Here is a 27,312-nt window from a genome sequence, read left to right as displayed (position 1 = left end):
TAAGGGGATGCTAAAGCAAGTGTTTTTCCCACCAAGGTCAGCCTGGCATTTATCCCAAAATAAATGTAAAATCAATATATAAAATGGCCAAGACATGTCAAATTAAAGCGAACAAATACTTACTATTATATACATTTTTTTTGGAAGTGAGGGAAGATCGTTTGAGACTGAGACTCACTGTGTTACCCAGACAATCTTGAATTCATGATACTCCTTTGTTCTGACTATTGAGATTGCAGGCATGCACTATCAAGCCCAGCTCATTTGTATATTTGTTTTTGTGTACTTGTTTTAAGTCTTTCTACCTGTTTCTTTTGCTACCTGTTTTTGTTTTTGTTTTTTTTTTTTTTTTTTTTTTTTTTTTTTTTGGCCAGGTGAATTGATAGGCTTATCCTCTTATTTTCTAGACAGTAATTACTACAGAATTCTTGCCAGCATGATGCAAGTAAAATTTTTCTGTTGGGGGAAGTGAGACACTGTTTTTGTATGAAGTTAGAATATTAGTTAATAGGGCTAAATGATTTCCTGACTCAGAGTGTGAACTTTAGAGATTAAAGTATGTCATGTCGTTTTATAAATGTGTTTATCTTACTCCATCCCCTTTATCAGATGGAATTGCCGTGTGGATTGACAAACCTTGGTAACACTTGTTACATGAATGCTACAGTTCAGTGTATTCGTTCTGTGCCTGAACTCAAAGATGCCCTTAAAAGGTAAGGCTGAAAAGAATTTGTTTAAAGCCAGGCAGTAGTGGCTGCACACCTTTAATCCCAGGCTGAGGAAGCTGAATCTCTGTGAGTTGGAGGCCAGCAATCAAGCAAGCTCCCCAAGTCCCCCAAAGAAGTCTCTGGGTAAAGGTGGTTGACTTTTGGATGAGTGGCATGGCTGTCTTTCCTGGAGACTTCTTTGAGGGGCTCATTTACTAATACCAGTCCACTCTTAATGCACTCAAAGTTTTTATTCACAGAATTGTACAACTTTTAGCACACTAAGTTTTGAAACCCTCCTCTCTTCTAAGAAAGGAAATGTGGCCAGGCATGATAGTGCATACTTTAGTGTCTCTGGTCTACATGTGAGGTCAAAAGAAAGAAAGGAAGGGCATGTGCTCACTGCAGTCACTTTTATTTTCTCTACCCACCTTTAGCAATTCATTTACTTTCTGTTGTAAAAAGTTTGCCCATTTGCAGACATTTCATCTATATATATACACCATATAACATGTGGTCTTCCAATTGGATTTATTCTTTCATAATAGTTTCAAAGGTTTATTCATGAAGAACATGTATTACTGTTACTATTTCTAGGTAGACACATATATGAAGTTTTACTTATTCTGTTGACATTTGGATTGTGTCCACTCTTTATCATGAAAAATGCTGGCATGGACATTGTGTTAATTTCCTAATGCTGTGATAAAATTCCATAACTAAGTTAGCAGCTTAAAGAAGAAAGGGTTTATGTAGGAGATACACCTAAAGAAAGCATTGGAGGAACCAGATTTGTTGAACGCTAGGGCCTATTGTCTTCAAAGGAAGAAAATCACTGATGCCTGGTTGCTGGGAAGGCTGGACCTTGTGATCTTTTCGCTGTTCTGTGGAGCCAGCCTTCCTGAATCCCCTCCATATCCTGAGCATTGTTTAGCCCTTATCCTCAGCGTCGTTTCTCAGTGACTAGAATTCATCCTTATGATAGAGGCCCGCCCCGTGTACTTTGTATCCTCCATCAATAGACTCTATCCTTATGTTTATTACAAATCCTTCTTATGTCCTTTTTCCGAGTATTATTTATTATAGTCAGTACAACTCATTGTAAAGGTCACAGGTGTTTTGCTACTTTGCTAGGGAGTTTTCATAAAGCTATGCCTAAAGCTTTGTTGTGATAATTGTACATGGAAACCTTTTCCCAAAGTTTTACTGTTATTAAATATATAAGAAAAATAAACCCTAAGGCCACACTCTAGAAGTTTTGACCTAGCACTTGCTAAAGTGGTGCTGACCCTGAGTTCCTTCTTCACCTTGCTTCCTTGCTGGCTATGAGGCATGCTGGGTACCGACAGCTTTATTCTGGCTTACAGGTCCAGACTCATAGTGTCTTTAATTATGGGAAAGGTTTGACAGCAAAGAGGCATGGTTACAGGAACAGGAATCAGAGATGGGAGACAAGAGGTGGTGCAACTCTTCAAGTCACTCCAAATGAAGTGCTTACTCCAGCAAGTTCCATAACGTCCCCCAGACAGCACCGTGAACTGGGGACTGTATCCAGACACAGGAACCTGTGGGGGCATTTCTCAGTCAAAGTACCACAAGCATTCATGTACAAGAGTTTAGCCGGTGCTTTCCTGTCTCCTGTGTATGTACATAGGGGTGGGTTGCTTAGTCATTGGATAACTGTTTAAGATTTTGAGAAACTCCAAAGAGACTGCAGTGTTTTACATTTTACCGGTAGTGGAAGAGGGTTCTAATTTCTCCATCTTTGTTCAGTACTTGTTACAGTCTGACTTTGCAGCCATCCTGAAGGTGTGAAATGGTGACTGATAATCTCCTTTATGTTTCTAATGTCTAATGATGATGAGCATCTTTTCACTTGCCTACTGGACATTTGTATATGCTTAGAAAATGTCTTCTTAAATCCTTTTTAATTATTTGCCCTTTTAGAAAAAAATTAGTTACTGTTTTTAAAATATATTCTAAATTGACTTATTGGCTAATTTACAAGTACTTTCTTCTGTATTCCGAGTTGTTTAATTTTGTGAATAGTATGTCTACAGCACATTAAAAATTATTTTAATGTAGGAGCTGGGAAGATGGCCCAGTGAGTGAATATGGTTGACCTGAGTATGGTCCCTGGAACCTATGTAAATTGCAAGATAGAATGGCATGCATCTGTAATCCAGCACTTTCTGTGGCTAAATGGGAGGAAGCACAAAGACAGGCAGATCACTAACGTGGAAGCTTATAAGCTAGCTAGCTGGTGATGCTGTAAGACGTTCCTCAACAAAGTAGAAGGAGAGAGTGAATGCCTGAAAGTCCTTTAATCCTCGTGTGTGCACTCCATGACACGAGGGTACATGGAGTAAATTTAAAGAACATTTTAATGTAGTTAAATTTTAATTTCTTATTTTATCTCATACTTTTGGTGTCCTGTTAGAAATTAACTCTGTAATATAACATCACAGACTTTTTGTTTGAGCCAGGGTCTCTGGCTTTCCTGGAACTCACTATATAGACTTGGCTAGTATCTGTCTCTACCTCTACTGGGATTAAAGATGTGATCTACCATACTTGGCCACATTTCCTTTTTTAGGGAAGAGGAATTTTTCTTGAGGCATGTGACCCATTAGTTAATTTTTATGTATAGTAGGAAGTCTCTGTCTTACTCCATCTTTTTTTGTATGTAGATAATGTAGTTCTTCCAGCAGTGTTTAACAGTGTTTGCAGTTAGTTGTAGCTCTTCATTCAATTGTCTTAGGAGCTTTGTTAACAATAATTTATATCAGGACTTTTAATTTTGTTCTCTTAACCTGTACATTTAACTATGCTAGTTGAATGGTATTTTTTAAGAATGGAAACTTTGTTTTTAGATACCATCATACAAGTAAATAAAAGTCATATGCTTTGCGAACCTATGAATTAGTCTATAAATCTCTTCTCAATGACTGTAAGTTAAAAGACAGGGCTTAGGTAGATGGGTCAATAATTAAGAGCACATAACTGCTCTCATGGAAGATCTGTATTTCCAAGCATCCACAAGGCAACTCAAGCTGTCTCTCTGTAACCAGTTCCCGAGGATCTGACACCCTCTTCTGCTTTCTGTAGGCACCAGACACACATGCATGTGCTGTACATGCATATATGGAGACAAAATACTTAATGCAAATCAAATAAAATTAATGAATCCTTAAAAAATGCCATATGGGACCAGTGATATGTCCCAGTTGGTAAAGTTGCTTGCTGCATGCCCTAAGTTCAGTACCAGGTTTCCATGGTGGGATAGGATTCGCAGGAGAGACCTGACTCCTGATAGTTGTCCTCAGTTGTGACATGTGTGTGCTGCACACGCTGCAGTAGTAGTAATAATAAATAATAATAATGGCAATTGGGAGCCTTTATTGAAAAATTCTAAGGAGAATATGTCCATTCAGATTACTTAGCTATTGATACCTATAGTTATTTTATTCTTTAGTACTTTTTTTTTCTTTAAAAAGATTTATTTATGTATGAATGCTCTATCTGCACGTACGCCTGCATAACAGAAGAGGGCATCTGATCCTGTTGTAGATGGTTGTGAGCCATCATGTGGTTGCTGGGACTTAGGCCTTTATGGAAGAGTAGACAATGCTCTTAACTGTTCAGCCAGCTCTCCAGCCCTCTTAGTACTTTTGTTATTGTTATTTTAGCTTAATAACATGGCCTGATACAAATCATAAGCCTTCTGCAATTCTTTAAAACATGGGTTTATTTTATCTATTTTTCTTGGTGCAAATATTCTAGGTCAAAATTAAGCTTCTTCAGTGGTTAATAGTTATTTCTCTAAGGTTTCTTAGATTTTCTGGTCTGAGTAGTTGGTATTCTTTTCTGTTAGTAGTTTTTAGATTTTCCTTTATTTTTCTAAAAAAATTTTTCTTAGAATCCAAGTTTATTTTTTTTTGAATCTGTGGTGATCAATTAGGCACTTGGTTTGACTAAATTAGAACTTTTCAGATATCACTTAGTAGTGTTTTATATGCCTTGAGTGTTTTTGTATGTCTGTACCATAGGTATTCCTGTTTAGGAGGCCAGTAAAAAGCATAGTATATCTCTGGGATTCCAGGGGTGGAACTGAAGTTAGAGATGGTTTAGAGCTGCCATGTGGGTGCTAGGAATTGAACCTGGGCCCTTTGCAAGAGGACCTCTAAACTGCTAAGCCAGCTCTCCAGCCCAAAATGTTTAGATCAACTTTTCAAACTTTCTATGTTTTTATCTGCATTTTACTTAATAAAAAATATGTGTTATGGTTTGGAACAGACTTCATTGTACCACAGTCTGTCTGTCACTGATTTGTTCAGTACTTATTCATTATGACCTCTCCAAATAGTACTCTGCTCTGTTTTGTACATTGGTCCTACATTGATTTCTTTAAGAAGCTGCAATATTCTTAAAGATGTTCTTTGTCCCCTGCCACCATTTGGTTCTCTTAGTTTAAAAAAAAAAGGTTTCATTGCTATAGTTTTGAAAGTTAGAAACGATGATAGGAAGGCAAAGCTCTTGAGTTGGAGGCAGTTTAACATCTTTTTTTGTGCCGGTTTTCATCCTATTTACATAAGCAAATTGCTTTTATGTTTTTAAATTGAGACATACTTTATATCTACAGGAATACATGGCAATCCTGTTTGATTTGATTGTTTATTTTTTTCCTTGTTAGATTTGATTAGTCTTGAGAGCTGTGAATGCTCTGTAGTCTGCTTTCCTGTCAGACTGCAGCATTTCATACTTCAGAAAGTCAGGCTTTCTCTACAGTTCATTCCTCACTCCCTCAGATCCCTCCACTGACGTAAGCGTTCATGTTACTTTGCAGCTCTGGATGCAAATGGACCATGTAGGCTTTTCTTTTTGGTTTAGCTTTTTACTCAACCTAAAGTTGAGCTTCATGAAGGTTGTTCCTACTTGTAGCTCTGGCTGGTCTCCTGTAGTGGTTACTTTAGTGGATACACTAGGAAAGCCATATTTTACCATAGTGACTTTGTCATGCATGGAGATTGAGATTCTTTTTGTGAGGTCATGGGTGAGAAATGACCATGGTTGGATTTTTTTTTTTTTTTTTTTGATGCTTCATGTTCTGTGCTGTTGTGAATTAACTGAGCATCATAAAGTTGGAAGTGAAAGTAGAAACTATACTAGGACCTTAAGCTGACAATGACTTATTTAATTTATCTTAGACAAGTTAATGCTGGAAGTAGGTATATGGCTTTTGCTCTAAGCAGTATTATATAGGAAGTTAGTATAGCTTCTAAGGGTGTGGCTTTTAAATTTATAATTTGTTTTTATTTTTTATGTACATTGGCATTTTCCCCGCAGGAACAGGAGTTGCAGACAGTTGTGAGCTGCTATGTTGGTGCTGGGAATTGAACCTGGGTACTCTGGAAGAGCAGCCAGTGCTCTTAAAGCTATCTCTCCAGCTCCTGGCTTTTAAATTTAAATAGCCATTTAAGGTCCATTGTAAGAACAGAAGAGAAAAAAATACTTTGAGAAATTTCAAGGGTATCCTAATAAGTTCTTTTAACTAATTTCTTCTCATTTTAATTTCAGGATGAATTTAATCATGTTATATTTAATTTTCTTAGGTATGCAGGTGCATTGAGAGCTTCAGGAGAAATGGCTTCAGCACAGTATATTACTGCAGGTCAGTATGTGTACTGAGTGGCTGTAATAGTTAGTGAAAGTTATTTTATGTGTGTGTGTGTGTGCATAGAGACCAGAGGGACAACTTTACTGGGTTGTTTCTCTCCTTGGATTGTGTGGGTGTCCTTGGGGAGTTGAACTCCCAGCTTTTCGGCTTGGCATCAGGCACCTTTACCTCTTAAACCAACTTTTCAGGTAAAGCCATGGTGCCTTTTTTCTTAAAAAAAAAAAAAAAAAAAAAAAGAAGAAGAACAACAACAACGTGGCGATGGTGGTACAAGTCTTTAATACCAGCGTTTAGGAATCAGAGGCAGATAGATCTCTGAGTTCAAGGATAGCCAGGGCTACATAAAGAGACCCTGTCTCAAAACAAATGGACAAACAAATAGCAACAAATTTCTTTTCTTTTTCTTTTTTGTACGTCACTTTATTTCTATTGGAGTATCCAGATTATAATAACCAGTGATATATTTTTTCTTGAAAAATAAACTAATGAAGTGGGCCAGGCATGGTAGTACATGCCTATAATCCCAACACTTAGGAGACAGAGGCAGGAGATTACAAGGCCAAAGATGACCTGGAATATCAACAGGCACATCCTGCCCTTAAAAGACGTAAAATAGCCAGGTAGTAGTGGTATACACGTTTAGTTCTAGGCCTTGGGAAGAAACAGGCAGATGGATCTCTCTGAGTTCGAGGCCAGCCTGGTCTACACAGAGTTCCAGGACAGCCAGGGCTATAAGAGAGACTGTCTTAAAAAAAAGAAAAAGGAAAATAATCCTTTGGGTTCTTTTTTTTTTTTCTTCTTCTTCTTTGTTTAGTGTCTGTTAATGTGTGTGTTCTTGCAGGTATATTTTTGTGTGCTGTGTGTTGTGCATTTGTGTATGTTGAGCCAGGACTCAACCTTAGGTGTAACTCATCTGGAGCCATTTCTGTTTTTGTTTGAGACAAGGCCTTTCATTAGCCTGGAACTTAGGCAGATGTGTGGTCATCGAACCCAGGGATGCGCCTATTGCCACCTACCTAGTTTTGGAGTAACAAGTGCCTACTACTGTCTCTAGCTATTTTGTGTGGTTCTGGGAGTTGAATTCAAGCTCCTGTGCTTTCTGGTAACCACTTTATTGACTAGGTCATTTCCCCAGCCCAGACCTTTGGATTTTTTGTGTTGTAATTTTGTTTGCAGGTTCTAATAAATCTCTAGGAATGACATTTAGGGGGTGACAGAAATAAGACTTAGTATTGATGTGATTGTTATAAAACAAAACTTAGTTGGTGTTAATAAGGAAGTAATATGTATGAAAATAAATCTAAATTACTATTTTTGTTGTGCTAAGAATTGAACCTAGGGGTGCATGCAAGCTAAGAGTGCTTCCTTCTTACTATTTAGCATTTGCTATTCTTTAAAGGTTAGCAATCCCGTGCTTCTTTACTATGTGAGAAAAATCTGACATTGTAATAATTTATTTGATTTTAATGCATTGGTGCGAGGGTTTTAGATCCTCTGGAACTACAGTTACAGTACAGTTGTGAGCCGCCATGTGGGTGCTGAGTATTGAACTCGGGTCTTCTGGAACCACTGAGCCATCTCTCCAGCCCACTGACATTATAATAAATTAATAGCCCCCACTTTTTAAATTATTGAGACAGGATGTTACCATGTAGTCCAAGTTGGTATTGAACTCAAGATCTTATTGCCACAGCCTCTTAAGAAATTGGATTATGGATGCATACCACCATGCCTGACTGTCATCTCATAAGTAATTGGATTAGATAAGGTTTCATAGCTGGACTATTTTTCCTCAGAAGTTTTATTGAAATGTAACATATCATACAAGTCACTCATTTGAAGTGTGTCCATCAGTAGTCATAGTGTTGTATAATTTTAGAACTTTTTTTTTTTTTTTTTGATTTTCGAAACAGGGTTTCTCTGTATATCCCTGGCTGTCCTGGAACTCACTTTGTAGACCAGGCTGGCCTCAAACTCAGCAATCTGCCTCTGAAGTGCTTGGATTAAAAGCATGCGCCACCACCGCCTGGCGAACATCTTCTTTACTACAAAACAACCATGTATTCAATGCATTACTGTTTTTCTTAACCAATGTTTGTTTTCTTTTTAAGCTCTTAGAGATTTGTTTGATTCCATGGATAAAACTTCTTCTAGTATCCCACCTATTATTCTGCTGCAGTTTCTGCACATGGCCTTTCCACAGTTTGCAGAGAAGGGCGAACAAGGGCAGTATCTTCAGCAGGTAAAAGGGATGGATGTCTCCCATCTTGTAAAAAGTTTATATTATCTTTGTGTGTTTATATGTAAATGTGGGTACACACATGTCACAGTATGCATGTGATGGTCAGAGGACAACCTCTGGTGTTGGTCCTTGCTTTCCAACTTAATATAGCCACTCTTGTTTTTCCACTGTGTACTCCAGGCTAGCTGGCATACAGGTTTTTGAGGATTCTCTTTACTGGTAGCACTGGGATTACAAATGCTTAAGGTGCAGGTCTGACTTTGACATGGGTTCTGGGCATTCAAGCTCAGGTCCTTATGCTTGGACAGCAAGGATTTTCCCACTTAGTCATCTCTCTAATCCAAGATTTTCTGCACTTAGTATAGTAATTGGAGTGTATTTGGAGACACAAGTATCAGTCTGCTCTTGTTCATATCAGTATCTTGTCTACATTGTGTATAATCTTAGCTGGTCATCTTGATGTTGTTTTTAATCCCGGTATATTTGTCACACAAGCCCAAGTATATTTTTAAACATTCAAATAAAAGGAGGGGTACAGCTAAATGATTAGGCACTTCTTTAACATAAATGAAGCTTTGGGTTTGATTTCTACACCCCCACCCCCACCCCCACCCCACCCTGCAAAAAAAAGATAGATAAATTAAAAATAAGTGGAATTTTGGGGTTGGAGAGATAGAGGATTCTCTTCCCGAATCCTCCGTTTTGTTTTGTTTTGTTTTGATGTGTGAGCATTTGTTGCTCTTCCATAAGACCCAAGTTCTGTTCCTAGCACTCGTATTGGGCAGCTCACAACTACTCTTAACTGCAGCTCCAGAAAACATGCTGTTGTGCTTCCCTCAGGCACTCACATATGTGTCATACACCTACACATGCACACACACATGAAGCAGAAAATGAATATTAGAAATTGATTCTTGTTTGGTACCAATAAGGTAGTCACTATGAGTGATTTGCTGCCTCAGTCTAAATCTGTTTGATGCCTCTGATTTTAATCACGTATTTTCTGCCTTGCTCATCTTTCTTCAGCCTGTGGCTCCTTCCTTTTGCTTAAATTATGAAAACCCACTCTGGGGTGTTTTGGTCTTGTCCTTAATTGTCATTTATGTGATTGTGGCTCTCTTAGGTCTCACCACTCTGTGGTTCCCTTCCCCAAATCTTCAGCTCTCACCCTTTTCTCTGGCTCCAGTCCCTGCATGTAAATTTGTATTCCTATATATGTGTATTCACTACCAGGACCTTTTGTAGTCACTAATATTTTGAAATATCTGCAATAGTGTAGTGCAATTTAGGAACACAAAATCTGTAGGTGAATCTTCTGAAATTTTTTACTTTTTGAAAACTCTTATGCCAGTTTGGTTAAAGTAGTTATTACTGCGCATGACTAAATAACAGTCAAGGGACTGAAGGCATGGCCCAGTGGTTGAGAGTGCTTGCTGCTCTGCAGGGGACTCAGGTTTGGTGCTCAGTACTCAAATCCTCCAGTTCCAGGAACACGCACACAGATCAATGTTTAACAAGTTTAGAAAAATTGGAATTACATTTCTATTCATTTTGTGTGAAATGTGTAAATGTGTGTGGGCTTGGGATATGTGTGGCACTGTGCATATATGGAGGTTAGGGGTCAGGGGTCAGTTTTCCCTTTCTATCATGTGGATTTCAAGGATCAAACTCATGTTACCAAGCTTGGCAGCAGGTGTTTTACTTTACTTCTTGAGAATGAGTTTTGCTATGTAACCCAGGCTGGCCTCCAACTTAGATGAATGTAACTTACTTTGGTCTCAAACTGATGGCCATCTTCTTGCCTTACGCCTTCTGAGTGCTGAGAGTAAGATGTGCACTGCTGTGTCCAGGTAAGAATGGTGTTTGTTTTGAGACAGGGTTTTTCTGTATAACCCCAACTGGCCTGGGATTATATGTATATCAGACAGCCTTGAATTTGTGGCAGTCTTTCTACCTCTGCTCCCCAAGTGTAGGATTGTAGGTATGCATCATCATACCCAGATCTGCTTGAATAATTTTAAAGAAGAAATTATCTTCCTTCCCTAAGGAAACAGTAGTTTAAAAGAGTTTTATAGATTAAACCCTGTCTCATTTTATATCACAGGATGCTAACGAATGCTGGATACAAATGATGAGAGTCCTGCAACAGAAACTAGAAGCCATAGAGGATGATTCTGGTAGAGAGGTAAGTGAAGTGTGTTGTGATTAGAGATTTTCATTATGCCACTTTGTGTAGTACAACCAATTTAAGCTTATCCCTGACTAGTTTACAAATAAACAAGACTCAGACTATGGTTATTTTAATTGGTTTTGACAGTTATTGGGGGTCACCCGTAATCTACTTTTCTAATTGCTGACCTGCTGCCTCCCTAGCAGTGCACCCTATAATCTTGGTGTTTCTTCTGGCCATCTGCTCATGGCTTCCTCCTCTCCTCTTGTTCTTCTTCCTCCTTCTCCACCTGGTCTCTCCTCACTTCCTGCTCTTTTCTACCCCTAACCAGGTAACTCAAAATCCGCCTACCACTAATCCCTCCAGTAATTGGCTGTAGCCAATTTAATTAAATCAAGGAACAAGGTTTGCATAACCAAAGCTGGTAAACATGAGAATTCACTAGTAGGCCTAGACTAGAATTCAGCATTAAAATACATAGTAACAGACCAGACATCAACAATCCCCCCCTCACTTTTTTTTTGCCTAAATAAAAAAGCTCTTTCTCTCAAAATAATAATAATAATAATAATAAACATAGCCTAGGAACAATTATGAAATTATAGAAATTATGTAAGAGATATGTTCAAAAAGTCTAGTCTGTTCATATTTGGCAACTCACGAGAAAGTATTCTATTACTTACCTATCATGGTGAATTTAAGGTTCTGTATCTAAATCGGTTTTTATCCAAACTTGTATTACCATCCTAAAAATAACTTCTTAGACCTAGAATATCTTAAATCCTAAACAGCTTAAGCTTATAGTAAGACTATGGCTATCAGAGGTCTGAAAAGGAAATATTACCTGAGTATGTAGGAAGCACAAGAGCGCAGCTTCCAAAAATCATAGAAATGACAGACCAAACCTCAATAACTTTGTGTTTTATTTTAATTTTCTTTTTGTTTTTTTCCTCTGAAAAGCTTTAGATCAATCCATCTTAATAGGTAGATATCAGGCTGGGGAGATGGCTCTGCAGTTAAGAGCACTGAATACTAGTCAGAGGTTATGAATTCAATTCCCAGAAATCACATGGTGGCTCACAATTGTCAGTAATGAGATCTGATGTCCTCTTCTGTCATGTAGGCATACATGCATATAGAGAGAGTGTGTGTGTGTATGTGTATGTATGTATGTGTGTGTGTGTGTGCGTGCGTGTATGTGTGTATGATGATCTTCTGCATCAGCCTGTGCAGCCTGTACTTAGATTTTGAGAACTTGCCTTTTAGTCTATTTCTAAATGTAACCTATTAATGTTTATCTACATGTGTTTAATCTCTTGGTAATGTTTTTGAATCAGAATGAATTACAATATCTTAAATCATTTTTAAATCATTTAAAAATCTTGAGTATTCTGGGCAGTGGTGGCACATGCCTTTAATCCCAGCACTTGGGAGGCAGAGGCAGGTGGATTTCTGAGTTCGAGGCCAGCCTGGTCTACAGAGTGAGTTACAGGGCAGCCAGGGCTACACAGAGAAACCCTGTCTCGAAAAACCATCCAACCAACCAAACAAAATCTTAAGTATGTATTAGTAAAACGGGATTGTGTTGAGATCTACAAAAAGTAAAACTAGAATTTTCTTTTTAATTTTGCAGACGGATTCTTCATCTGCATCAGCAGTGACACCTTCTAAAAAGAAAAGCTTAATTGATCAATATTTTGGTGTTGAGTTTGAAACTACGTATCCTTTTTGAGCCAAGATTTGTATAGATGGTATTCATAATTTTTAAGAAGTAATTGTCACTAAAAGCGTAGTTGGCTGATTGGCACTGAAGGCTTCAGGTTTCTATGCCTAAAAACTTATAGTTGTGAGAATTAGAAAATAATAAAATAGTCTTTCAGGGATTTTGAGCTTTAGATAAATGTATATATATCTTAAGGATATTCATTATTTTTTTCTTAAGAACATGTTTTTTCTGTGTCTCATTAATTTGTCTCATAGAGAAGTTTCAGTTATGTGAAATTCGTATACTAATAATGTACATGAATTCAAGGAATTGTTTTCTTGTGTTAAAGGTAGAAATTTGGAGAATATCTCTGTTCATCTTTGGATTATTAAGATACATACGAATCATAATGACAACTTATATTTTGTAAGAGTTCTTGTTTCTCTTACACACATACTCATTTTTGATAAAGTGGGTAGGCAAATGAACATTTTTAAGCATGTTGCAGTGAATCTTAATTGGGAGACTAATATTTAGAATAAATCAATGAATGACCATTAGTAACTCTGTGATAATTTATTCTTTTCAAGATTGACAAATTGAATACCTGTTGCCATTCCTTAATTTACAAAGCATGAAATGTACAGAGTCTGAAGAAGAAGAGGTCACCAAAGGAAAGGAGAATCAACTTCAACTTAGTTGTTTCATTAACCAGGAAGTGAAGTACCTTTTCACAGGGCTGAAATTGGTAAGGAGGTCATGGTTGGGCCTCATTTGTGGGTTCCATATTTGTGGATATGTCTCTTGGCTGAAATTTATTTGTAAAGTCAAAGGTGGTTTTTTATTTTGGTTGTTAATTTTGGTGTTTAGAATTTATCCCCAAGCATACAGCATTCCTAAGTATGCGGGCACTGTAATGTGCCTTACGAAGACGGCATTCAGTCTGAGTATGAGTTAGGGTACAATGATGTAGGTTCAACACTGTAGGTAAAGTACGACATCTTTAAATGGAAACACCCCATAGGCTATCTGTTGATGGGTTGATGGGAAAGTGGCCAGAAGTTTCCAGGAATCTACCCAGCGTTTCTCCTAGGAGCATAGCTTAGTCAATTCATTGCTCATGGCGTCATCGATAAAGCACAGCTTTTCTGTATACCAAGAATTACCTGGGTAATTCTTCACACTTCATTTGGGCTTTTATCTCATGAGACATTAACATAGTTTTATACATTACTGAATTCAATTTAGAGGGCATGCAAAATATAATGTTAATGTTATTGAGTTAGAATTGAATGCTGTGGCAAGGATTCTGTAGGCAGTTTTCTTAATTTTGTAAAAATATAGCCGAGTGATACTTGGGAGTCCTCGATGACAACGTGATAGTACCTAGAGTATGTATTCATGTGTGTATATAAGTCCAGGACCTTACAGTCCTCTTGCATCAGCCTCCATAGTGCTGGGATTGCTGTGTAACACCACACCTACTTCTAGCTTATACTTGATTGAAATACACATTTTTGAATTATTTTCTTTATAAAGATTTCATTATTTGTTTGAATTTTCTTTTTCTTTTCTTTTTTCTTATTTGGGTTTCTCTGTTTTATCCTGGCTGTCCTGGAAGTTACTCTGTATGTCAGGCTGGTCTCCACCTGCTTCTGCCTCCTCAGTGCTGGGCATAAAGGCGTTACTGTTACTACATAGCTACTTGTGTAGATTTTCTTAAGTCATTTTACTCCATGCTTCACCTGTGCATAGCTATGTGTTAAAGCTCCACAGTGATCCTTTTATAATGTGATTGGTAATTTTTTTTAAAAACTAGACTTAAATTGCACAATTGTAAGATACTAAATTATAAACAGTAAGGTTTTCTAGTCCATATTTGTTTAGTTTTGCTTATATATATATATATCCATATATATATACATATACATATATATATATACATATACATATATATATATGCATATATATATATATATATATACATATACATACATATATATTGTTATAGTGACAATATTAGAGACTCCTTATTACAGACGGGCTATATGCCAGGTTGTTTCCCAGGTTTTCAGCATGCACTACTTTGTGTTGTTTTTACATCACTCTGAAAGGTGACCGGGAAGTAAACCACACCTAGGAGTCTCTCACATCCCTTATATCAGTGGTTCTCAGCTTTCCTAACCTGTGACCCTTAAATAACATTCATGCTGTACTGACCCCAACCATAAATTATTTCTGTTTCTCCATAGATGTAATTTTGCTACTGTTGTGAGTCATTATGTAAATATTTGATAGGCAGGATATACGATGTCCAATCCCTATGAGAAGGTTGTTCATCCCCTAAGGGGCAGCGACGTAGAGGTTGAGAACTGCTGCCTTAGATTAACAAGTTTTCTTTGTTAATTCTTCTTAGATTTAAAATTAACATAATTGATGCTGGCAGGCTTTTATATATAATGCATGAAGAACAAGGGTTTCCTACATTCTCTTAATTTCTAGTGTCAGTATTCTGATAATTCATAGATACAGGGTAACAGAAGGCTTTATTATTTAATAAAATAACACTATACTATACCTTCTTGACTTAGAGCAACATTGTATTCAGAGCCTTTTAAGAATTAATTTTTCTCTTCTATATACATCCTAATTGCAGTCTCCCCGCCCCAGTACCATTCCCCATTTTGACTCTCACTCCCCTACCCTCTGTTCCCATCTCCTCCTCCATTTCCCATCAGAAAAGGGCAGACCTCCCAGGGCTATCAACCAAACATGGCATAACAAGTTACAGTAACACTAGGTACCTCCCCTAGTATTAAGGCTGGGTAAGGCAGCCCAGTAGGAAGAAAAAGTAGGCAAAAGAATCAGAGACACCCTCACTCCCACTGTTTTGAGTTCTTTAAGAACACCAAGCTACACAACCAAAGCATGTGTGCAGGGCACAGCTCAGTCCCATGTCAGGCTTTTTGATTGTCACTTCAGTCTCTGTGAGCCCCTATAAGCCTTGCCTAGTTAATTCTGTGGGCCGTGTTCTTGTGGTGTCCTTAACCCCCTCAGAGGGGTTCTTAATAGTGTATATTATATGATTTCTTATAAATGTTGAGCAAATTACTTTTTAAAATGGCATACTGTATCATATTTATTCTAATTGTTATTTATTGGGATAAATCCACTGATATTATAGTGCTGTTTTAAAAAAATAGATATGTGATTTTTGTGTTGCGTGGAATAGTTTTTAAATTTGATGATTGGTTGTTTGTAATGTCCTTTTTTAGCGACTTCAGGAAGAAATTACTAAACAGTCTCCAACACTGCAGAGAAATGCTTTGTACATCAAATCTGTAAGTTATATATTTCCTTTTGACATTGAGTTCCATTTCATTGAAAGGGTTCAAGGGGAAGGAGGTGGCTCATTAGGAAACCTGCTTGCTGTGCAAGCCTGAGAACTGGAGTTTGGAGCCTCAGAACTCATGAAGAAGCTGGGGAGGCATGACTTCCTGTCTCTAATCCCAGGGTGCTGGAGGTGGAGCTGGCTGGTTGGACGAGTTGGAACAGTGACTCCACATGCACAGTCACACATGTGTTCTTGCACATACACACTTGTACACATGCATGTAAATACACATGTAGATGCTCACTCTTACTACACACAGAAGTAGAAAAGAGAATGTGTGCCAGTTAGTTTTGTCTAATCTTTGTTTTTATGTGCTCCTGTCAAAAACCAAACCAAACCTAACCAAACCAAACCAAACCAAACCAAACCAAACCAACAACAAAAAAACCCTTACATGGCATAGATATAAACGAATCTTTCTCATTTCTCTCCTTAGTCTAAGATCAGCCGGCTACCTGCTTACTTAACTATTCAAATGGTTCGATTTTTTTATAAAGAGAAAGAATCTGTGAACGCCAAAGTTCTTAAGGTTAGTAATGAATTTTAGTCTGTCTATTAAATATAACCCTGTGAGGGCAGTTCCTAACCTGTAATAGACTTATTTGTCCTACTAGGGACAGCTTTGCGATGGTTAGAGGTGACTGACATTAGACAGGCGATCCTTAGGCCACAATTCATTGGGATTATGTATTATCCGTTTTGTTTTACACATGCCTGGCTTCTTTCTCCAGTCTCAAACAGCTAAGCCTTTCACCCACCTTTTTATATTTTTCAAAAGATTCACAGATAATTGTTAGTTCTTATACTCCTCAGAAATCCTGCCTGAGATTAGATTGGAAATGAGGACAGATGCGGTAAGCACATTGCAGAGCTTCAACTGTGTAGCTTAGCTGTATGTATACAGTCTTCCTTTGGAAGAGCTGTATGAATCTAGCCTCTGGAGCTGAAATTTGTAACGTTTTCTGGTGGTTACAGGTGAAGGTTAAATAAAGCTTGGTCTTTATTTTTTATTTATTGTAACTATTTTAACATAGCTCTTTAGCTGTTTCAGTGTTTGTATAGAAACAGCAAAGCAGAGCCTGGTTTAAGCAGCACATTGGGACCATTACTCCTGAATCACACGTACAGATTCTATGGTCGGGTCTATGGGCTTGATTATCTAATAGGAAAAGGTCATGGAAGTAGTTACTGTACAGAAGTTAGAATCAGATCATTCTGTAAATTTTTTTTAGTGTTAGGAATTTTGAATATGGATATAATTTATTTTGGTGAGATCTACTCCTTTTTCCTCCTATTTTCCCTCAGACTTATAGCACTATTGCTTCCCAATTTCATGGGTCACTATGATATCACAGAGTCATTTTCAACTTTATATGAATTATGAAATATTATTTTGAAAGTCTTATATGACTGGGCAGTGGTGGCAAATGCCTTTAATCCTAGAACTCTGGAGGCAGAGGCAGGTGGATCTCTGAGTTCAGGACAGCCAGGGCTACACAGAAAAACCCTGCATTAAAAAAGAAGAAAAAAAGAGTTATATGTAGTTTGAATAATTGTCCTTTTTCGTTTGTTTTTCTGCCTTTTTTTTTTGGTTTGTTGCAGGATGTTAAATTTCCTCTTATGTTGGATGTGTATGAACTCTGTACACCAGAACTTCAAGAGAAAATGGTCTCTTTTCGGTCAAAATTCAAGGATCTAGAAGATAAAAAAGTGAATCAGCAACCAAATGCAGTAGGTTCCTTTCGCTGTATTTTTACCACTGCCATTTAAATCTTCATTTAGTGCCCAGGAGTTACTGTTATGAATTTCTGTTAGGAGGTGCATATATCTTGATGCAGGCCTCTTATAGCTGGAGATGCATTAACATGCAGGGAGCAGGGCTCTGCTGTCATAAAGCAGGCTCCTCATCATCTTTGCTCTGCAGTCTACAGCATATGTACATTTCTCATGAAACCTGAATTTCTCATATGTGATGATATTCCTTGTGAGGCATTTTAATTGGAAGTACAAAATATACCTTCCTAGTCTCATTATCCTTCATGTTTCTATGCTTTCGTAATTTCAAAAAAGTTACTATGTGAAATTAAGCTCCCAATTTTTTTAGTCATAAACTTTTGAATTAGCTCGTTCATAATTCATAATTTCCCAGAAGTCATCTAGGTTTTGTATGTCAGTAGTTATGTTTTGCTCCTGAATAGTATTTCCTTGTCTGGGCATTCTGTAGTTAACCCATTCCCCTGTTAAATGATACATTATTTTCAGTTGTTGTCTATTATGAATAAAGCTGATAAAATGTTGATTTGCAGAAATTCGTGTAAGCAGGAGTTTACTTTTTCTGAAATGAATGTCCAAAAGTGTAATTGCTATGCTGCATGGTGGTAAATGCCAAATGATACCTGCTTTATATTCCTGTCAGCACTGCCTGACTGACGAGTGCTCCAAGCAGCCTTTGCCGTTGTTACTAGGTTTCATTTGCGCTGACGGATAAGATTGTGGTACTGCCTTAATGATACTGTTTTTCATGTTTTGTTTGCCCTGTGTGTCCTCTGCTGAACTTTCTATTCTTTTGTAGATTGTAATTCTTAGCTATGCAGATTGCAAGTATTTTTCTCAAAGTCTGTAATTTTATCTCTTCATGCTCCTTATGGCAGAGAAAAAAGTTTAAGAGTTTGATAGTTTCTTTATTTAGGTATTCGATTCATTTAATTTCTGTGTGATAAGATGTTCAGATCCATTCTTTTGGGTATGATTATCCAGATCTCCAGGATATTAAACAAACAAACAAACAATGAAACCTAGTATTTGCCAGTTGAATTATTCTGGCATCTTTGTACATAATTGGTTGACAATAGATGTGAATGTGTTTATGAAATTTTCAATTCTACCCCAATCCTTTGTATATCTCTTCTTTGGCTATACTACATTGTTTTTGTTTTATAAGATGGGATTCATGGGGTCCAGGCTAGCCATGAATTTGCTAGATAGTTGAGGGTATCTTGAACTCCTGATCCTCCTGACTCTGGCCAGACCTCCAAAGTGCTTGGTTTTCAGGCGTGTGCCACAATATTATACATACCTAATGCGTTCCTTATAAAGACAGGACTTGTGATCTCAAGTTTGCTCTTTTCAGTGCTTCTACAAGTGGCATCACTTGCTTTGTTGGTGTTGATCTTACATCCTGAGCTATTGTCCTTTTTTTTAAAACCTATTGTTCAAACAGACTTTGTAGAATTGTTTTCTTCGTTTTTTGTTTTTGTTTTTGGAGACAGGGTTTCTCTGTGTAACCCTGGCTGTTCTGGAATTCACTCTGTAGACCAGGATGGCCTCGAATTTAGAAATCTCCTTGCCTCTGCCTCCCAAGTGCTGGGATTGCAGGCGTGCGCTACCACTGCCCGTGGTAGAATTGTTTTCTATTTGATGAAACTGTGGAAATAATCAATGTTTGGAGACTTCTTAGTTTTCAAAGGTCTGATTCAGTTTCCTGTACAGGACATGTACAGAATTATTCAAGTGATCTATTTCATAATGTATCTGTTCCTATGTAATTGACTAATTTCATTTAGCATTTCCCATTTGTCTATGGAGATTTTCATTAACTGTTTTCATGTGTGTAGGGCAAATCTAGCCCATTTCTTTACTGTTAACTGTAATTTGTCTCTATTCTTGAGGATTCCCAATTTTATTGATAGTTTAAGGTCTGGCCTTGTTTTGTTGAGTTTTCTGTTTTCCATTATTTTGATTTGATTTGAGGCCTGTTTCATTTTCCCCTTTAGTAAGATGAGTTGAGGTAGTGAATTCCTACTACATTTTAGTTAATCACACTACTTTTAGTGTAGGCCTTTATTCATTTTAGCTGAAATGGAAGCTGGCATGGCTGCGAGTGCTGAAACTTTACTTAGCTTCTTATTTTGGTTATTTGTTTTGTTTTGTTTTGAGGTAGCCTTTGCTCCTGCAGGTTCACAGACATGGATTATTAACCTCACTGCTCTACCTCTGGCTTGTTAAAGTTTTAGTTAGTGGCTTAACATTAGCCATATATCCACGCAACATGTTACTGTACTGTGATAATATTGCATATTATTGAAGTCTTTGGCTTTACAGTTTTTATGATAAGTGTAGTTTATTGTTTAATTATTTTACAAGGCAGACTATTATGTTGTCCGTGATTCAGTGATTTGTAGATAGTGTAAATATTTATATAATTAAGTGCTCAACAAGAATATGTATTCATTTCCAATATCACAAGTTAAAATTCAGATTTTTCTCCTCAGAATGACAAGAATAGTCCTCCAAAAGAGATTAAGTATGAACCCTTTTCATTTGCTGACGGTAAGTGGATGTCTCAGTTTGACTGTATGCATTTAAGTTAGATTGCATGTTCTACCATTTATCTTTTGAATCATATACCATGCACTCTTCACGCTATCTCTCTTCTTTGGCTCACTCCGTAGTCCAGCATGGTCTGGAATTCCGCATGTACCTAACGGTGGTCTTAAGGTTATTTGTACTCTACCCTAGCTTCCCAAGAATTGGTGTGACAGACATAAGCCACCATCCCTGGTCTAAATTTAGGCTTTTTGAAAAATAATGTCCTTAATATAACTTAAATAAAGTAGTACTTTAGACCTAATTGTAGCTCTGCACAGTAATATGTGTAATGGAGTCCAGTAAAGCAGTGTTTCTCTAGTCTTAACTTGATAATTGTTACTTTGACTGAGCACAGCATATGTCTATTTGTTGCCTGTTTTAATCGAATCCCTTCTCTTTAAGATATTGGCTCCAATAATTGTGGCTACTATGACTTACAAGCAGTGTTAACTCACCAGGGAAGATCTAGTTCTTCAGGTCATTATGTATCATGGGTGAGAAGAAAACAAGGTAAAGAGTATTATTACAGTTGTTAACTACCTTATTATTACAAACTTTATAGCATTGTAGGTGTTTTTGTTTGTGAACTTCATGCCTTTTAAAAAAGAAAGACAATTGCCTAGTCTGTATGCAGTTGTGGGTGTATGTGTATGGGTACATGTGTATATAGGCCAGAATCTTCCATTAGCATTTCCTTGACACTTTCTTGCTGAGCCTGAGCTAGGTTGAACTGGACTGGCTAGTCAGGGAGCCCAGGTCATTTCCCTAGCCCCTCAGCACTAGGGAGATAGACGGGAGCCATCACACACAGCTTTTGCCTGGAGATCAAAACTCAGGTTTGCATTTGTGTGAGAGGCATATATATCACTGAGTAAACCCCCAGTCTCTTCTCAGTGTCAAGGCCCTCAAAGCTTGCTTATCGTTTCTACCCAAACTTACAATATCAGCAGTTATGGCTGAGAAAGTGAGCTTAAAGCGACAAGTTCTAGGGGATGATGAAGTGGTACGGGTTGACTTGTTCTTTTACTTGTTGTCCGGCTCAATATGGCTGCGTTCTTATGCCTGTTTTTGTTTTATTTTAAATGATACTGGGATCAAGCCAAAGATATCTTTCTTGCATATGCTGAGCAAGTACTTGGCAACAAATTCCTTTGTATTTGTCTGTTTTCATACTTGATTGGCACACATCATGAAGCTTTGGAGAACTACAGCATGTACTGGGAATGTGAGAGTAGAATGGCAGATCATGCATTAGAAGTAAGAATAGCTGTGATGTCATGGAAATAGTGAAATCATATTGAAGCTGCATGGTCCCTGGGCCATGTTTGAAGAGCAGATGGAATCTTGTTGCACATCAGATCAGTTCCTTTTGCACCAGAACTCTGAAAATAATGGTGTGTATCTTCTTAATTTAGATGAATGGATCAAATTTGATGATGATAAGGTCAGCATTGTAACCCCAGAAGATATTCTGCGGCTGTCTGGTGGTGGAGACTGGCACATTGCTTATGTTCTACTTTATGGGCCTCGAAGAGTTGAAATAATGGAAGAAGAAAGTGAACAGTAATCTTCAATTTAGCTATTTATGCTTAGGTGTGAATGTTTTTGTTGTTGTTGTTGAACATTTCTATAATCTTGAGCTCTAAAGAAAATGAGAACAGAACCAAACCACTTATGCATCTTCAATCTTAAGACTATGGAAAATTACGTTTGGGTGCTACCTTGTATAAAGGTAGCTTCAAGACATTCTTTAAAAATCTCATTTTTTGCATTACTCCTTAGAAATTCTTGGCTGAAATCCATTTTATCCCTTGCCTTTTCAGCCCAAGCTTTAGCAGTGATGTTTATTGCACACCTATTTGTTGTTCTTGCATGGTTAATATCACCGTTCAGTAGCTGCCCGTCCTTTGCCTTATCTAACCAATATTTTTCTAGGAAGGTGGAAAAGTGTTGCTCTCATCGTGTAACTCAGTGCTGCTGTCCACATCCCATCAACTGGGTGCAATCAAGTATTGTCCAGACTGACTGTTGCTGGCCTTTCATGACTTTACAATAAATTGTGATCAATAAGAACACACTTGATTATACACTTATTATTGTGTCTCTAATGTACTGTGGTTTATATGTTAAACTTTGCATTGGTTTTTGTAGTAATCATAATGTGTAAACAAGCTCCAGTTGCTTGGAAACCAAGGATATTTAATAATAAAAAAATAAGGAAAAAGAGGGATTAACAACTTTTGAGATTGTTTCTTTTTAGTATTAGAGCTTGGTTGGAGAGTCAGATGAACTCAGTACTATACAGTTTCCGCAAATGGCTAATAATCCAGTACTCTGTGTACTGTAATAGTTTATGTCATGGCCCCTGGGATTCAGTCTTATTTGCTAGAACAGTTGTAGAATGAAGTAATTTGGCACCTGTGTTTTCCTACTAAACCAGGTGAGGTAGATTTAGAACAAATATGCCAAAACTATGTTTAGAATGCATTAAGAATTAAGAAAACTATTATATAAAAAGTGTGGTGATAGTTTATTTGACCTAAAAAAGCATTCCAAAAATAATTCTTTAAAGTAGAAATTGGATTTCCATCATTTTGTTTTAAATAAGGTGTTAAGTGTTTTAGAATGCATCCTTGAATTTAAGAGAGATGAGGCAAAAAAACCATTCTCCTCCCTTTCAATCCCTGAACATGCCTTAATTTGCTTAATGCAGAAGACATCTGGAGGCCAGGGTTGTGCTTAGTCACTGCTTCCCCAGCTAGTAGAGTGCAGTTCAAGCAAGAACACTTAACAGTGGTCTGCCCAGTCACTAGTATCCTAAACACCCACAGGAAATGCTGTATGGGAACAGAACATGAACATCTTAACCTTCAGCCAGTGCTGCATATGCTCTGCTACATACAGGGTATTTTCACATCTCAAGTGAACTGACAGGAATCCCTGGGTGTTTAAAGACTGAAGGAGGTCAAGTAAACGTTGTAAAGCTAAAGGACTAGTTGGGAATTAGACTCCACTTAGAGCTAGCAAACATTTCCTGTTTTGGACAAACAGCTAATCATTTGGTTTTTGCAGGCCCCTGGCTATCAGTTTCAACTCTTTGCTACTGTAGTGTCACCATGTCAGAGTGCCAGGAAAACACTTAAACTATCCATGGTTTGCTGATCCTCTTATCTCAGTCCTAAGGTTTCAGAAGTGTCATCTTGTAATTTCAGAATAAAATTTTATAACCGATAGCATGCAGGAAACTAATTTGGGACAGGACTGTAAGTAGTACTCATTTAACTTCAGTATAGAAATACTTAACAAAAATTGCTGTGATCTTGAGGTCCTTTTACTTTGGCCGTTTTCCCACCCTGTCCTCCACTCCAATGCCTGTTCTGTATGTGGATTTTGGAGCACCAGCCAACTGTACAATAGCTGTTATAAAAGTGTTTATTGTTTACCAAAACCAGTGAACCTTTTATCAAATGCTGCTTGGTAACAAAATTTTATCACTGTTTAATAAAAAAGAAAAGAAAGGAAGAAAGCTAACTGTTTGTTTCAGTGTCATTAGTTAGACTTTCTGCGAGGTCACTTAATCCAGACTTGTTTAGTGCACTAATCAGACTATCAGTTGTTGCATGAACTCCTTCTTGATCTTGCCAGGCAACAAGGAGCTGCTTGGCTCTCATCTTCATGTCTTCACTGTCACACTCAATCTGCCTAATATCGGAGTCTTTAATTTCCAGGTAAGGAGCCAAAATCTTCCACTGCTCTCCAAGTTTGTTGGCAAATGACTCTATCTGCTCCCCTGTTATAGGTTTATCTCGCCGAACATCTGGACCTAGAAAACAGAGGATATAAATCATGTGCAAAATATAGAGATGTGCAATTAAAGTATCTGAAAGAACTGCAAAGCTGAAATGACCACTGGGTTACTAGTCCCCTAAAACTTTACTTTAAAATTTGAAAAATTTCCATAGGTGTATACACTCAAAGCTATTTTAATTAGAAACACTTTCTTGTAGAGGAGATACTCCAATTCCCACTAGTTAGAGTTTAAGCTCTGCTGTAAACACCTTTCTTCTTTACCTTTTAAAATCATCATTTCCAAATTTCATCTATAAAATGTGTTTTAAGTGACTAGTGTTTTAAATTTCATATTTTAAGTCAAAAGATAGATAAAATGGTAGAACTGAGAAGTAGATCAAATTAGTTCGCAACAAAGATCCCCCAGCCTTTTCCAATTTTGTAAAATAGCCAAGAAGATTCAGTTCTTACTTTCATTTTCCTTTAGTAAAGCATCATTGTCTTCCTCATCTTCATCCTCACCTGTCTTTATTTCTTCAGAAGGGGGCTAGAGCAAATGAAGAACAATGCTGTTTAAAAGAACACCAGTTTCTGAAGCTAGCTAAGGTGTAAGACTTTGGGTAGAAAGAAGAGTGAGAATCATCAACAGGCAGGTTTGCAAATACCTAAGCTTTAGGCAGTACTGTCTAAGGGGAGACGGAAACTGATAATGTCCATCATCACCATACTGTTACAACAGTGGAAAAGAGCAGAGTAGAAGAGGCTCTGCCAGGTGAGCTACTGCCACTCTTAGACCCTGCTTTTGACAAAAGACAGTAAGACACATTGGCAATGTGGAAAATCTGATCTAGTTTACTGAAGACACTTTGGGTAAATTGCATGCTGCACAGAAGACTACCAGTATCTCTTAGCTTTACATTTTCTCTGTAAATGTATATTCAACAACATCCTCACCCCCATTCTAAAACATGATGGTCTGCAGATTACTATTTTTGTGGGAAAAGCTAAAGTGACTTCTGCTCAAATAATGATAACAGTTTTAAAGCAGATCATGTCTACTAGGGTAACGGGAACAATGAAGTACATCACTTACTGGTAGTTCCTTGGCTAGCTTTATCACCATGTTTTCCAGATACTCTGGTAGACTCTTAAACTGCTGGTTGGTTGGCTGAAAGAAGTGAGGGCTTCTCCGGGCTAAGAGTCTAAGAGCTCTCCATCCATAATTTGAATTATTTACAGCTCTATAAGAAGAGATGTCAGCCTTATAATTTATAGTTACTCAGTTCCATAGTTATTTTCATGTAACGAGTGTCATGAAATTTTATGCTCTCTTGCAAATATCAGCTCAAAGTATACCATCTTATAATTTGAAAGTCTATATATTTTGCTTTATTTTAGCAAGTCAATGGTCTTATGTCCCTAGTCCTGGCTACTAGACACTATGCACAGAAACCACCCAGTTATAAAGAAAAGAAAAAGATAATTGTATTCATTATCTGTAATGTTACCTATAGATGCATGTTTAATCTAAAACCTAGATGTTTCAAAATCTAATTTGTCTTACCTGCTGAAGTCTAAAATGTGCCAAATCTGGAAAAAGAACACTTAGGGCTTCAAGTATTTTGAATAAGGGACCTGTATTTAAGAGTTGTATTATACAATGGCTAATCTTTAATTCATATTAACATCATGAATTTAAAAATGGCTCAGAATGCTAAAGCAGTAAATATCCAGTGGCCGCAGTAATGACATACTGATGTCAAGAATAGAATGGGAAACAGAGAAAGAAGGGACCCATGAGAAATCTTAAACACCCCACTCCCACCACCACCAATGACAAAACTGCAGCAAGTACAAATGGATTCCACTTAGGACTTTTTAGTATTTGCCCACCTCGAGAACCCCAAATACAGACTTGCAATCTGATTTATTTAGTGGTATATAAACAGTTAATTTTAAGTATGAGAAAGACTTTAAGCATGAGATGAGACTTGGGCATATCTTACTTTGATATTGACAGACTTCGTAAGCCACACTAACCTCAAACTTAATCTTGCTTCAGCTTCCTGGGTGCTGGGATTAGGTCTGTGCTACCATGCCTGCTTCTGTGCATGCATGTGTATTTATTTTAGGCAGGTTCTTTTTTGTTTGTTTGTTTTTTTGAGACAGAGTGTCTCTACAGCCCTGGCTGTCCTGGAACTCACTTTGTAGACCAGTCTGGCCTTGAACTCAGAAATCCACCTGCCTCTGCCTCCCAAGTGCTGGGATTAAATTCATGCACCACCACTGCCCGCCTTAGGCAGGTTCTTACTGTATAGACCAGGCATAGAAATCACCTGACTTCTGCTTTCTAGGCACTGGGATTAAAGGTGTGTATATGTATTTTAGATTACTAGTTGGCCATCACTGGGAAGAGAGGCCCCTTGGTCTAGCAAACTTTATATGCCCCAGTACAGGGGAACGCCAGGGCCAAGAAGTGGGAGTGGGTGGGTAGGGGAGCAGGGCGGGGGGAGGGGATATAGGGAACTTTCGGGATAGCATTTGAAATGTATATAAAGAAAATATCTAATAAAAAAATAAATAAAATTTAAAAAAGGATTTCAATTGTGTATTGTTTTGCCTGCATGACTGTGTCATATGCATGCAGTGCTAAAGAAGGCCAGAAGAGCACATCACACCCTCTGGAACTGGATGGTTGTGAGCCACCATGTGGGAGACCAGAGGAGCACATCACATCCTCTGGAACTGGATGGTTGTGAGCCACCATGTGGGTGCTGGGGATGAAACCTGGATCCTCGGGAAGAGCGAGCAGTTAGTGTTCTTAACCTGAGTCATTTCTCCAGCCTATAAAGATCACTCTGGTGCAAGGAGAATAGAACACAAAACTAAGAGGTTGGAGTATGTAAAAACTTAGCACAGGGTCAAAGCTAGTTATGTCATGTACTAACTACATGCTATGCATGGATCAAAATCAGTTGTTTACTCTTCAGAATGTGAAATGAGTGGTTACTATGTAGCAAACGAGAAAAGTGGCACAGGGATTACTTGTTAGAAGAGAACCTATGCATTTGACAAGAGGGCCCCTGCCTGCCTTTAAATCACAATCCAGAACAGCTTCCTAAAGACTAAAACTGCTGTCACATGGGACACTTTAGAGAAAAGACTGAATCTTAAAAGTTACTGCAGGAATTTAGAGTAAGACAGCGGGTTTGGAGGCAAGTGGAGGGGGCAGCAAGGTTACGGTGAGTGGGCCCACCAAA

At 37.7% G+C, this 27,312-nt stretch overlaps 2 protein-coding genes across 3 annotated transcripts in view; one reads left to right on the top strand and one right to left on the bottom strand.

Annotated features, from left to right (window-relative positions):
- The window catches only part of Usp14 (ubiquitin specific peptidase 14), a 35,049-nt gene extending 12,713 nt beyond the window's left edge, over positions 1–22,336 (top strand). For both annotated transcript variants that reach the window (XM_021150211.2, XM_021150210.2), the window contains 12 exons: positions 610–713; positions 6,320–6,378; positions 8,496–8,626; positions 10,731–10,811; positions 12,430–12,515; positions 13,135–13,249; positions 15,777–15,842; positions 16,332–16,424; positions 17,498–17,626; positions 20,167–20,224; positions 20,666–20,773; positions 21,679–22,336. In XM_021150211.2, coding sequence (XP_021005870.1) covers positions 610–713; positions 6,320–6,378; positions 8,496–8,626; positions 10,731–10,811; positions 12,430–12,515; positions 13,135–13,249; positions 15,777–15,842; positions 16,332–16,424; positions 17,498–17,626; positions 20,167–20,224; positions 20,666–20,773; positions 21,679–21,830 — 1,182 coding nt within the window. In that variant the 3' untranslated portion in view covers positions 21,831–22,336. The remainder of the gene's footprint in view (positions 1–609; positions 714–6,319; positions 6,379–8,495; positions 8,627–10,730; positions 10,812–12,429; positions 12,516–13,134; positions 13,250–15,776; positions 15,843–16,331; positions 16,425–17,497; positions 17,627–20,166; positions 20,225–20,665; positions 20,774–21,678) is intronic.
- A 1,345-nt stretch (positions 22,337–23,681) lies between these two features.
- The window catches only part of Thoc1 (THO complex subunit 1), a 36,140-nt gene continuing 32,509 nt past the window's right edge, over positions 23,682–27,312 (bottom strand). Inside the window, exons 19-21 of the mRNA XM_021150209.3 lie at positions 25,146–25,293; positions 24,524–24,599; positions 23,682–24,086 (exon numbers count right to left, since the gene is read on the bottom strand). Of these exons, the coding sequence (XP_021005868.1) occupies positions 23,791–24,086; positions 24,524–24,599; positions 25,146–25,293 (520 nt within the window). The 3' untranslated portion in view covers positions 23,682–23,790. The remainder of the gene's footprint in view (positions 24,087–24,523; positions 24,600–25,145; positions 25,294–27,312) is intronic.

The sequence above is a fragment of the Mus caroli genome, unplaced genomic scaffold, assembly GCF_978045245.1.
Source record: "Mus caroli unplaced genomic scaffold, Mus_caroli_1 scaffold_19, whole genome shotgun sequence".
Lineage (NCBI taxonomy): Eukaryota > Metazoa > Chordata > Mammalia > Rodentia > Muridae > Mus > Mus caroli.
Note: the sequence above shows the minus strand (reverse complement) of the source record. Positions and strands in the feature narration are given on the sequence as shown.